The sequence below is a fragment of the Paralichthys olivaceus genome, chromosome 10 (assembly GCF_024713975.1).
Source record: "Paralichthys olivaceus isolate ysfri-2021 chromosome 10, ASM2471397v2, whole genome shotgun sequence".
NCBI classification, from domain to species: Eukaryota; Metazoa; Chordata; class Actinopteri; order Pleuronectiformes; family Paralichthyidae; genus Paralichthys; species Paralichthys olivaceus.
In genome coordinates this window covers 16,730,085-16,743,702 of record NC_091102.1, presented here as the reverse complement: position 1 = coordinate 16,743,702, position 13,618 = coordinate 16,730,085, and the positions used below count along the sequence as shown (strand labels likewise).

At 39.4% G+C, this 13,618-nt stretch overlaps 1 protein-coding gene across 7 annotated transcripts in view; it reads left to right on the top strand.

Annotated features, from left to right (window-relative positions):
* Window positions 1-13,618, top strand: part of lrp1bb (low density lipoprotein receptor-related protein 1Bb) — a 247,304-nt gene that overhangs the window by 145,354 nt on the left and 88,332 nt on the right. For all 7 annotated transcript variants that reach the window (XR_011244330.1, XM_069533046.1, XM_069533042.1 and 4 more), the window contains 4 exons: window positions 1,687-1,884; window positions 2,615-2,819; window positions 7,757-7,921; window positions 8,265-8,509. Coding sequence is in view for 6 of the 7 variants with exons in the window: in XM_069533046.1 (XP_069389147.1) it covers window positions 1,687-1,884; window positions 2,615-2,819; window positions 7,757-7,921; window positions 8,265-8,509 (813 nt within the window). In the remaining variant the exon portion in view is untranslated. The remainder of the gene's footprint in view (window positions 1-1,686; window positions 1,885-2,614; window positions 2,820-7,756; window positions 7,922-8,264; window positions 8,510-13,618) is intronic.

Here is a 13,618-nt window from a genome sequence, read left to right as displayed (position 1 = left end):
ACAGCTCTAGTGCATGCTGAGGGTCACAGTCTGTTGAATGCAACAGAACCGCATAATCTGCAAATGGCAGAAAGGAAGTTCCAAGGCCCCCAAACCGGACACATCCCATCCCCTGGCAGGGCCTTGAAGTCCTGTCCATGAAAATCGCAAAGAGGATTGGTGATGAGGAACAACACTGTCAGAGGCCATTGCCCACAGGAAATGTGTTTGACTTCCTGCTGAAAATAAAAACCCAACTCTCACTTTAGTTACACATGGACTGGAGGCTTGTAGCAAAGGCCCCAGAGCCTCATATTTCCACAGGAACCCCATAAGATTCCCTGAAGGACCAAGATGGAGGCCTTTTCAAAGTATACATAGACTGAATAGGCAAACAGAAAAAAATAAAGAATGAATCCACTGTTCAATAGCCAGGGCAGAGGTCTAATTGAACTGCTTTCAGAACACTGGCTTATCTTTTCTCTGGAAGGCTGAACAGTGTGACGCCCCAATCATTTGGTACCCTGTTCCATCAGTTCATAAGTGATGTCCCCAATCTCCATACGATAATGAAGAGTTGTGTCAGCCAAGTTATCCAAACAATGTTTAGAGGCTTCAGCATCTCACTGCGGATCTAATCCACTTCTGGCATCTTGCCCCTGTGGAGCTTCTTGACTACCTCGGCAACCTCTCCCAGGGATATGGCTGAGGTTTCCTCCAAGTCTGCCTCCTTCTCAAAGGCTGTGTTGTTTGAGTTCAGGAATTCCCCCAAAGGGGTCCTTACATGGACCGACAATCCAGTCAGCAGTTCTCGTTCCCTGCTGAAAACAGCCAATTAAAGTGCACCTTTACACAATGACTGTATGACAGTAATCCACTATTCACAATATCAATATCCTGAGACTACAGCAATTTAATGAAATTCAGCAGTTTGTATTGTATTATTTTCACCTATGATGTTCCTGCTGTGAAATGTCCCAGATTATGTTAATCAGTGCCTATTGGCAGTGTAGTTGTGTGTCTGCTTTGTGTGTTTTCTTGGTTGACTCTGTTAACCTGTGCTCTCACTGCATATACACAAATTTCATGTTTTCATCTTGTGGGTTTTATAGAAGCTTTTACATTATTTACTCACATGATAGAATAGCACGATGAATTCCATAAAATGGTTTTCATAACTAAGCTAGCATTAGGTAAATGTTTTGTGGTCGCTAGGTTAGCGATTATTTAGAACCAATTGCATGGCTGGATTATAATCCAAACTGTAATAATGATCCATCACGTTTTGATTAGCTTTTTTGTATTTAAATACAGATTATTTTCCACCAAAGAATGATAATTGGTTCTGATAAATATTTGTACAAGAACATGCCCCCATATGCTTTCTCTTTCTGTACTCTGTTTACATGCAGGGCTGAATGGCTTGGTTCAAATTAATTTTAGTTATTGGGTACATGGTTCATATACCTAACATAAACCATTTTAATTTTCACTATTTATTTTTCATGTTTGACAATAATATTCCTCAGATGTACAGAATGTTTTTGTGATGAAGGGGGCGGTTACTGCTTATTAGCCTGTGTGAAACACTGTTGACTACATGATGCCCCTCATTGTTTATTAACAATTTACTCATGAAATCCGCTAGCCTGTGGTCCTACTGTTAAAAAAATGTGGTGCATGTTTCCTATCTCACCCCATGACCAGATCCCTTTGAGGCTTTCATCATTTTCTCAATCCGGCACGAGATAAGACGAATAGACCTTCACAAGCGGGACTACAGCCTGCTGGTGCCAGGGCTGAGGAACACCATTGCACTAGACTTCCATTTCAATCAAAGCCTACTTTACTGGACAGACGTGGTGGAGGATAAGATCTACAGGGGAAGGCTCTCTGAGTCTGGTGGTAAGCACAAACACACACACACACACACACACACACACACATTCACACACACACACACGCACACACACATATGCACTGCCATGTATACAAACATTTGCTATAAATCTAAAGGCTGCTGTGATGTATTGGCCAAAGAGAGTCATGTCTTGCTCATCTGTGCTCCAGTAGCTGTAATGGAAGTCAAAGACACTGCCGGTGATAACGCTGTTTTATTCTACTGTCTTTACACAAAGTCAGCTCTGATATATTGGGTTGATATTGTCGCTCCCTGAAAATTTATCTCAGCTCATCCTATTTAAAAAAGTCTGCAGGTTTAGAAACCTTCAGCTATTGTCGTACAGTGTCTACCTCATAAAAAGATGAATCAGGACTTCTCCTTCACTGTATTTTTCTGAGTGGAAGAACATTCACAGAGTTCTTTTGCCTTTATTTTCCTCCATGGACCTCTGCCTATTCCACCCTTTTGTGAGGCACACAGCTGAAAATAATTGTAAACAACTGGATTATATATATTGTGGGGAAACCCTTTACTGTGCTAAATGGAAGCCTGTGGAAAGCAATCTTATTCATATAAAAGAGCTTTCCTCAAGAGTTTCTGAATTTCCTCTTCTGCTTTTAGAATGTTTTTTTCCGAGCACTTTGAAGATACACCAACCACTGCTGCCTCTTGAATATAATTGCTGTTACTGTCTCATAGTCATGTTATGTCATGTTTATGTCATTGTTTCAGGGGTGACGGGGATCGAGGTGGTTGTGCAGCATGGCCTGGCCACCCCGGAAGGTCTGGCTGTGGACTGGATCACAGGGAAACTGTACTGGATCGACAGCAATCTGGACCAGATTGAAGTGGCCAAGCTTAATGGAGACATGCGGACCACACTGATTGCTGGAGGCATGGAGCATCCACGGGCCATTGCTCTAGACCCAGGGCAGGGGTATGTTACACACTAACTCCTGTGCAGAGCCTCCTTGTAGCTCTGCTATCCATCAGCTACTGAGATTATTGGAATGAGGTAAAATTACAGCTTCTTTGTGCTCCTCACGTCTGCATCTGCCATGATGTATGAAGATGTCTGCTGTGTTAAGGTCCATTAAAGCAGCAGATATAGAATACATCAATAACAGTGCAGTGTTCTCCATTCCAGTAATGTCAACTGATGTAGATACAACCCCTCCAACCATCACTCCAACCATCGCTCCTGCTTTACTATTGTTTCACCCCTCTTCTTGAGCAATGTTTTTTCCACATTTTAAACAAGACCTTCAACTTAAAGCCAAATATATGCTTAGTTCTTATTGTCCATCATTCCCCTCAGGGCCCAATTTTAAAATTATAGTTGTTTATCCTGCTGAGATGCATGGGGAGAGTGTTAGTAGACTGATCTGTGGCTCCAGAATGGCAGCCTTTCATTTGCCTTAGCAAGCAGATCATTAGAGGAAACAAAGCACATATTGCAATGCATTGATTAGACTTTCATTACCTTGTTACAACAAGTGTTATGATTAACCTTTTAATTTGTGAAATGAGGTTGTCAGTGGGTCGGCACTGACATCAAACTGGGGGTAACAGGTCCGACTCCCTCTGATGTTTCACACCTGCAGTAGTTTGTTATGCTGTCCAACAATTTAGCACTTTGCCATCCTGCCATTTGAAAAGAAACAGAACTGCCCCAGTAAAACAAATTTACATGGCCCTAAAAGGAAAATCCTCACTTCATGTGTGCAACACACAACGTTCTGCTCTTACATGTTCAGGTTTGTCATGTTATAATACTTTTTTTTTTCATGAAATACAAACTTGTTATTAGTTATCTTGTTGAAAGAACATCTCTATGTGGTATCTCCTTAAAATACATTTTATTCCAAACAGAATAAGGATTTAGGCCTATTTGTAGCCCTTGAACATTGAAACTAAATATATGTGTTTGCTTGTATATACTTAATTTTTATGTAATGTTAAAAGTATTTTTGAGCAGTCAATAATCTTGTTTCGCTTTATGTTTTGGACTGACAGTGTTTTAATCCAGACTAAGGATCATAATATGATGTTTTGGGTGATAAAATGATTTGAACAATGTACATTTAGTTGCCCATTCTCTTTTGGATAAAGTTTATACTTAAACCATCTACGCTCAAAGTGTCAGGGAGGTGCTAAATAGCAATAAACATTAAACTGCAGGTTGATTATAGGCAGTGTTTGTGTGTGCATGTGGATCCGTTCACTGTTCCTTACTTTCCCCCTTGTAAATCCAGCCGTGGCAGCAAACCACAAAGTAAGTTGCTGACCTTGCTTATAGCACTGGGTTAAATGATGTGCAAGGTGTAGAAAATGTACAGTATTCATATTAATGTACGAGCTATGGCTGTGTTTGGGCAAGCAGTTGGTGAAAAAAAACATGATAATGCAGAAAACTGAAATGAAAATAAAGGCATATTATCTGAACCAATGTAAATGCATCAAGCCTTATGACAGTCTGTCTGCCATCCACCCCAACAACATCCTGGTGATTCTGCTGCAGTTAATAAATGTAGCACTTCATTCATTCAGAAAAAAGGAAAAAAACATTTAGTGTAATCCAGCCAGTGATTATGTTTATTACATTTGCTGGTGCAGTTTATTTTTTTATTTACATGTAATTTTGAGGAGACAGGGTTGGACTGTCACTTTGGGTATGTGAACAGATCATTACTGCAAAATCAGTTCTTCTTTTTCTCTCTTTGCGTTTCATCAACACCAAGTGGGAGCCGCCTGAGCGAGTGCTCATTTGAAGGAGACACTACATTTTGCAAATCAGCAGATAACCACAGACCAAGCATGAATCAAGCCCTACCTAATCAAATTAGTGAAATGAATCTTTGAAAGTGGGACTATGTAGCGCACGGGTATATGTGAAATTATGGAATGCAGTCAGGTTCAGATTTGATTTAGAGATATGACACCTCCTGGTGAGGGTTGAGTTAGGGTTAGGTAGGTTTGTCTTAACTTGGATTTTGACACTGAGCTGTGGGTGCAGAGCTGATGTGTTCATGCACAACACTCCATGGACGAATAGACAGTGGGAGCTCAGGATTTAGCCACCAGCGAGTGAGTAGTGAATGACCCGATCAAGCTCCTGAGCAAAGAGCATCTATTGATCCATTACGCACTAAAACAAACAAACACCAGAACTACTGGTGCTTTGAGGCAGCCAGATGAAACAGATGAGGATATCTGACAAGTGTCTGAAACCCCTGGATCAGCAGGCAGGGATACATTGTGTCCATGCAGTCCACTATGCCCTTTTAACTGATCAGTAAAAAATGATCACAGCATTATTTGGATTAAATACATTTTTCAGTGAAGATTAAATATATTTTTTTATCATTGAAATCAATCTATTTTTAAGATATTATGTAAAATCCCATCCCTACCAGATATAGCTGAATTTATTTGCAATTTAATTTAATCTGTTAGTCGTCTGGGTCTCATTTTTTTATCCACGTCCACATACTTTTCTGAGGATGTCTTTGTCTGTTTAAGAAAATGGGCCAGTCAACAGAACCATAATGCTTTTTTGAGAAACATCCTTTTTATTCGACTACTTGATATTTCTTCAATTCTGTATATTAGCAGTAAAGAATTGTTGCCTAGCAGCAGCTGCTTTGAGTCAAAGACATGAGCTCTGCGAGGAGAGCTGCTGAGCAGATTTTTAAAAATTTAGGGGCATCTGAGTGGGGGATATGTTAAAAAGTGCACAGCCACCACTGAAGAGAGACCGAGGTTCACTTCCCAGCAGGCATGCAGTTCTGTCTTGGCCTGGCGCCCCATCAAACACAACTGTCAGTGTTTGCCAGTGCTGTCAGGTGGTGGAGCTGGTGAAGGAGCATTGCCATGTAACTGTGCTGTGACTCTACTGGCTGTTTTGGGCACTTTGGTAAAGGAAGCTGAGATCTTGGCAGGATGATGTGATTTGTTGTTTTATGTTCCTGTAGCTTACATTACCTCACAAGACATCTCTGCACTCAACCTTGAGAAACATATTTCATGTCTTGATTTTGATATGATTAAATCATGTTTAGTGCCGTGGTTTGTTGTCTTTGTCTTGTGTATTGCAGGTCGTGACACTGTATACAAATCAATGCACTTTGATTTTGTCTTTAAAAATGTCAAATATTTCTCTTTGAATAGTACAGGCTCTCAAAAGCAATATTGAGTTGTTTCATTATGAATGTGCATATTATGCCTTGTCTCTTTTGTGGACCTTAATTCCTTGGTCACCCAGTGAAACAGCAGGCTAGAAAACAAAAAAGTTAGAAAACAAATCCTATAGCTGCCACCAAACGTGAGAACTGAGCCTGTGCGTGTTGCAACTCTAGTGTTCCTGTTTGTCCCTCATGAGTGTGCTGATCTACGGGACTGACTCAGCTGCAGCCACAGGGCTGGAATCTGTGTCACACGCGTAACGTCATCGTGCAAAGCTGTTGGTGGTAGTGGCGGTGTGGCGGGTAGGCCTCTCGCTGCCTGCTCCTCATTTAATGTGGGCAGTTTGCAGTGGGTTTTTAAGACACATGTAAAAGATAAGTTCACCCTACTAGCAGGATCTTCTCGGCCCAGTTCAAAGCTATGACACCTGCTCTGTCACTGTCTTCGATGTGTTTTTGCATCAGCAAGTAATAATGAGTCAGACCTGTCCCCCATTGTGTGACTTCAGCTCCAGCTCTCCAGTCTCTTTATGTCTGTTCTCATCTACCACAAATATATTTACTTAAAGACACCAGAACACTGGTTACATTACATCAAGAAAGTGTATATCTTTTTTCTTTTTTAAATTCTCAGATGGTACATTTAGGTCCATCAAGGTACTTGAAATATGTTTCTTTTACCAGAGAGTAATGGCAAAGTAACTGTCTGAATAATAGCAATTAACAACATTTGGTTTACTTTCTCACAGTATCTGCTGCAGTGCTCGAAACACAGTTTGGGGATTTATTGCTCTTCCGTTTTTTAGATGTATATGGAAGTTCAAATCATACCAAAAATGAAATACATTTTCTATGCTGCTGGTGCGATGCTAGTAATTCATACTAGCTGCGTACATTGGATTAATGCATCTGAGATCTAGCCAGTGGTTGTATACTGTGGCCAGTATATTTCAGATTAAAGCAAAGCCCAGACATTCCTAAAATCAATTTAACACTCTTAAAAAATGACTAATCTGCTCATGCACTCTTTCCAATAGTACTTGTTCACATTTGGGAGGATGACTACGTTTCATGGCTGTGCAGAGTAGGATTAATGGGTGCTTTTGGTGCCTAAAGATGCATTTCCATCCCAGGGTAATAAATTTGATCTAATTACTTGAATCCACTCAAAGGAGTGGGTCATTGATCAGTGAGGTCTTATCAAGTGAACATCGCTATTGATCTGGACAAGGATTTTTCTTCCCAACACTGTTTCGTTGTCGTCAGGACTTGATTTAAGCCTGAACACCCATTTTCCCTGGCATTCTGGCTGACTTTGTGGACCATGTCAGGACAGAAGTGATGTGTGCTGGGTTGGAGTAGGACACTGTTCATTTTCAGGCCTCATTGAGCTGTGAAAAGTAATAATAAAACAGATGGTCTGCCATTTCAAGGCCTGTCACAGATGTTGAGGGTTGCACTGGATCACTGGGGCTGTTCTTGGACAGCCATCATCATCACTGTCTGTTAATGCATACAGGCAGAACAACATTAGTGTGTTTGCAGTGTATGTAAATGGTTCACATTGTTGAAAGGTCTGACATCCCTTTATTTTTAAAGAAACATTACAAGTTTATTGCTGCTATTCCTTGTAAAAGCAGACAGACAGTGATCAATACTAACTGCTGCCTTTTTGGTTTTCTACACCAAGGATCCTCTTCTGGACCGACTGGGACGCTACTTTCCCCCGAATCGAGGCTGCTTCAATGAGTGGAGGAGGTCGGCACATTGTGTTTAAGGACATGGAAATTGGCGCCTGGCCTAATGGACTGACTCTGGATCATCTGGAAAAGAGGATTGTTTGGACAGATGCACGGTATGCCGTTAAGAGTTTTCATGTTGCATGCAGAAGCTTTCTCACCTTTCGTTCCCATGTATGACATAATCTACTGCAAAGGATTCACCATTCCCAGTATAAAAGTCTGTCTTGAATCGCCAATGTACAACTAGTGTGCATTTAATAATGGAGTTCATGTACTATTTAGAGATCTTAGTACGATGGCCACATTTGGTTTTGAGAGTGTCTTCAACAATTTAACAGTTCCATCAGTGGACTGGTGGGTTAAACTTTGATCTGCCTACTCGCGCTGCTCCCTTTCAATGCATTTGAAGAGCAGCTTAAACTTTGATGTGGGTCTTTGTTTCCATCTTTTGAACAGCTCTGATGCCATTTTCTCTGCACTCTACGATGGCACCGGGGTCATTGAGATCCTCAAGGGCCATGAATACCTGTCCCATCCCTTTGCTGTGTCTCTCTATGGAGGCAACGTGTACTGGACTGACTGGAGGACCAATACTTTAGCGAGAGCCAATAAGTGGACTGGGCGTAATGTGACGGTCATCCAGAAGACAAGTGCCCAACCTTTTGACTTGCAGATCTTCCACCCCAGCAGGCAGCCACAAGGTGAGAACAGAATTGACATTATCTTGGTTACAACAGCACATCCTAATAGCAATTATGTTTGATGGCCTTTGAAAATTAGGCAGCTTGGGCTAAGAGCTAGTTTAGCTCTATTAAGATGGTGTTATGGATTTCCACCAGAGGAACCCAAGAGAAACAGCAAGTATTAAACATGTCCTTAACTTTGGCCTGTGGCATGCTGTCACCTGTAACCAGAACCAGGATGCATTGCATGAAGATATGCAGCTGTGACTAGAGGTTGTGGGTTCTCATGGTGGAGCTTAGTGAGTATAAATATCCATATGAATAGGTTGTCCTTTTATAGTATGTGTGTCACAGGTGGTTTGTGTTTATGCTACGTCACTTACCTGAAGCTACACCTGTGCAGGTAGTTGGCAGTGAACAGAGTCTATGTAAATAATCATAAAATCTTACTATCCATGCTGCAGCATTTTTTTTTTTTCCATAACAGGATGAAATATTTGCAAACAAACCAGAGGGGTATCATCTTTATCATGCATCTGTCTCTGTGAATTTGGTTCAACAACAACTGACCTAGATATCGTAAACTATAAGTAATTATCATTCATAACAAAGCCATTACAAGAAGTGCAATTAGAAAGGTTCAAGAGCAGTGATCATTTCATTGTAGGGATTTCTTTTTTAGGCCTGTGCACAAAAGGGGATGCCTGTTATCAACTTTGAAGATCAAACTCATCACATCCTATCAAATTTTGCTACAATCGCACCAGTTCCTGGGTTATTACAGATGAGTCATTGTCTTTCAAAACAATTCATTCTCATGAAGTGACAGGAGGTAAAAACTGCACAATGTAATTAATTTCAACTTCCGCCTCTGCCTTCATTTGACCCGTCAATCAGTGAGCGTGTGTCTGAATGAAAATGGTACTCATGCAAAGAATTAGCTAGCTTGAGTTAATGGTAACTCTGAATGTGGTTTCTCATTATCCAAATTATTGTAATTTGCTCATACTACTGTATATTAAAACTTTTTCCTGGAAGTGAATAAAGAGAGCTTCAGAATGAGAACCACATCTGTCTATGAATAATTGTGGCACATCCAATAATTGGATCAATTAGTAATATGAATAGTGTGTTGTGATGACAGGAATTACATTAAATAGGTCTGAACCTTCATTAATATTCTTAATGTACTTCATTGAATGCTTCTGAACCTGCAAGTGTCACAGCTGAATAAGTAATCAATTTTAAGTAAGCTGAGTAATTCAAGATTCTGACCACAAAAGTTTCACGGCTTATATGCTGTCTGATAAAAGAACTAGATATCTGAGACAATTTTTTATTTCATATGCAGATCAACTTGTATGATATTGCTGAGTTTAAAATGAATGAAATCTGTTTTCAGTTCTCTTTCTGTTTTTTGTTTCCGTTAACAGTCTGTAGAAATAGATTTTTGATTGATTTTTAAAGCAGGTCTGCCAAAATAAAACACTGCATGATGGATCATTCTGGCCAAGATCTACTGACCGAGCACTCTGTTCAACAACTGCCCTTTTCTGCATTGCCAAGTTGCACAATCCTTCAATTATTCCGGTGGTAATGCACTGCTTCATCAGTGTGTCACAATTTAATTTGCATGTTTCCTTCCTGTATCTGCATCCTCCTGACTGTTCACTGTAGATAAGTGTGAGCAAATGGGACTGCTTTTCCAAAGAAGACGGTAAGCGTTCCTAATCCGATTTAAAAGAGCTCATCTGGGTTGGGGGGGGATCTGGCTATTATCCCCTCTAGCCACAAGCCAGGCCTTAAAGATGTGATGCTCCACTAGACCCCGATCAACTGGAGGGATGTGGTGAGAGTGGGTGAAGTGAACAGCATATATGAGGCTTGTCTCCGGAGCCATTCAGCAGGTGCCACAGTGAAGCTCCACTGGAGCAGCCTTTAAATGATCTGTCATTTGAAAGGCAAGGCAGCAGTTTAACATAAGAATGGGTAACAGGCATATAGAAATCCAGAGGTTGATTGGCTTGTTGCTATCGTTACAGTTATTATAAAACAACTGATCAGTTGATCATAGACGAGGGGTCACAAAGTATCTATAAGTATATTTTACTATAAACACCCAGATAACACCAGTGAAGAAGATAATGTCTCTTGTCAACAGCTGGGTTGGGTTAATTCAACAGAGTATTGGAAGCCAATGTGTAATTCAGTGTTGAGATGTACTAAAGTACATGTTACTGTACTTAACTTCATTTTAAACATCTGTACTTTCTACTCCACTACATTTTTACTATCGATTGCATTACCTGTTCACATTGTTTTTATTTGTCTTCATATTTTTAACCTTTTTTAACTTTTACCTTCACTACCTTCATCGTTTTTTGTTTAATATGTGCAAAGCTTTCCAAAAACAAAATGCTATTTATGCCATTTAGAAGATACAGTTACTGCAGGCAGACAGACTGCACTATAATTGTGTCGACAGTATTGTGACACATGCAGAGAAACAAATAAGAGTAGCAGTTATAGGTTTCTCAGTGGCAGGAATAACTTGTGTATTAAATTGCATCATCGCTGATAGGGATGTACCTGGATCTAAATATGGTTTGTGAGAGAGCAGAAAAGGAACTGATATATTTAAAGTAGCTTGAATTGAATTTAACGTATATTTCTTAAGATGATTAATTCCATTATTGATGGCCTCAAGATAAAGATGTCCCTTCTGTTTGTAAGTAGGAATCTGATTTCATTAGCAACTCATTGTATTCGCTACATATCATTGTAAAACAATTTACATTCAGAGAGCTCTGTATCCAAATGGATAAAACAAATTCAGAAAATATCTTCATCAATTTACAACCCATTTGATGACCCATGCAAATACTCTCTACAAAATCAAATAGACAGGCATGCAGCTTTTATACACACAGAATAATCAGCCTTGAATTGAGGAAGACGAGCTGTAGTGAGACAAACAACTTCTTTCTTTTCATCCCATGAAATGAAACTTGGAACCTGTTATATTTACGTTATTGAAAAGGGATTAAACTGTCGCATCTAGGAAGACAAAGCGGAGGTAACAAAGAAAGAGCCTTGTGTTGTAGCTGGATTATTATCAAATCCTCATAAACTGTGAAAAAGTTTCTGTTCTGCACTTCCAGATTATAATGTAGTTATCCACATTGTCCCTGCAAACTGCAGGAACATTCTCTGCATAAGTCAATTATTCCCTTAAACTGAATGCTATTTTTTCTCATGTCTGTATCTTTTCTAGTTTCTATTTTAATCATAAAACAGAATCTTTATCTTACAGATCTGTGTCTTACAGATTCATGAAATGTAGTTTGTTGAACAGGCACAGATTATGACGTCTTTGAACATCTAATCACGACACTGCTTCTTTTCACAATATGCTTTTCAGATTGCAAATAAGCATCTCCTTATTTTTTCTGAGTACCCTTATTTTTCTACAAAGGAATCTGACAGGTTAGAGCTAGCAAACACCTCGGCTCTGTTGTTGCTGCCCGTCATCTTTCGGTAGCATGCATCTGGTGAATACGCTCCTGCTGTGATTGGTCTCTATTAGCATACTGAGTCAGCTGGGTGCTGTTTCCTGCTCGCAGAAACATAGAGCTGCAGTTTTAGCCACATTTGTGATGCAATGCCACTCTTCAATATGCTGCTGAAGGAGCCCTGGAAATGAACTTTGAATGAGCTTGTTTGACATGAATCACCCACAGTAGATGGAGGTGTTTGATGCATGAAATGTGATTGCAGAATAATGGGAAATAACTGAACTGTGGGTGACGTTCTTTAGTTTTGCTGAGGTGATTTTTCTGAATAGGGTCCTTCAAATGTATTGTGCCTTTAAAAGTTAAGAGGTGGTGGAATTCAGCTTGCTGTGCATGTCTGCTGGGAAGAGACGGGTCTTAACCTAGATATTCTGCTGCCCTACAGGAACAGGTGGTTAACATACCCTTGGCTCCTGAGAAGTTACAAAGAGTAAACATAGCTATAATATTGAACTAATATTCTAAACTCTTATACGTTGACCTTGAAAAAATGAAAATAAAATGGAACAACAGAACATCCATTGAATCAGCAACAAGCTTTGTTGATAGCCGGTACCTACCTTTTGTGTTAGAAGTTAATGCTGTTGTGTTTTGTCATGTTGTTTTCTTATTTGTTGCTGTGTTTTCACATTTGCCATTGTTTTCTGTAATTTACTATTGTGTTTTGTGATTTGCTGTTTTGATAAAAGCCTCGGGGCCACCGTACTCTGGACCTCTTCAATCCAACTGAACAAGAGATAAAGCTCACATGGTCGGACGATGAGTAAAGATCAGTCAAAATCAACATAACTTTTCCAAGCCAAACTTTTTTCACTTAGTTTTAAATAAGAAATAAAAATGACATATTGTGTCATTTCTCTTACTTGGAGCCTGTGAACTTTTAAATTGAATCTTAAAACTGAATTGATTTTCATATCTCTGTACTGAACCATCATGGTTTCATGCTTTGCAATGTTTTGTCAATAACCAAGAACATCAATATGATGATAGCTGTTTTCAGCTTTGCTTTTGTCTTCTGTTTCAAAATTGCATTTTCTTTGATGGGTATGATGACAAAGGGCTATAAATGCAGCCTTTAATGGTGCATTCAAATAATTAAATGTACTTTCTTAACTCTGTGTAATTGTTTATCACCCTCTGGATCCAATTCAGTCTTCAGTTGATCGTAGACGAGGGTCTATAAGTATATTCATTACTTGCACTATTATAAACACCCAGATAAAACCAGTGAAGAAGATAATGTCTCTTGTCAACAGCTGGGTTGGGTTTAATCAAGTATAGGAGTATAGGAAGCCAATGTGTAATTCAGTGGTGAGATGTACTAAAGTACATGTTACTGTACTTAAGTATATTTTTCATCTGTACTTAAATCAAGTGGATTTATTGTCAGCTACTTTTGACTTTAACTTCATTTTAAACATCTATATTTTCTACTCCACTACATTTTTACTATGAATTGCATTACTTGTTCACATTGTATTTATTTTTCTTCATATTTTTAAAAAATAGAAATATTGAGAGGGGAATTAGTTCACTGATCCAAAATGTACTTATA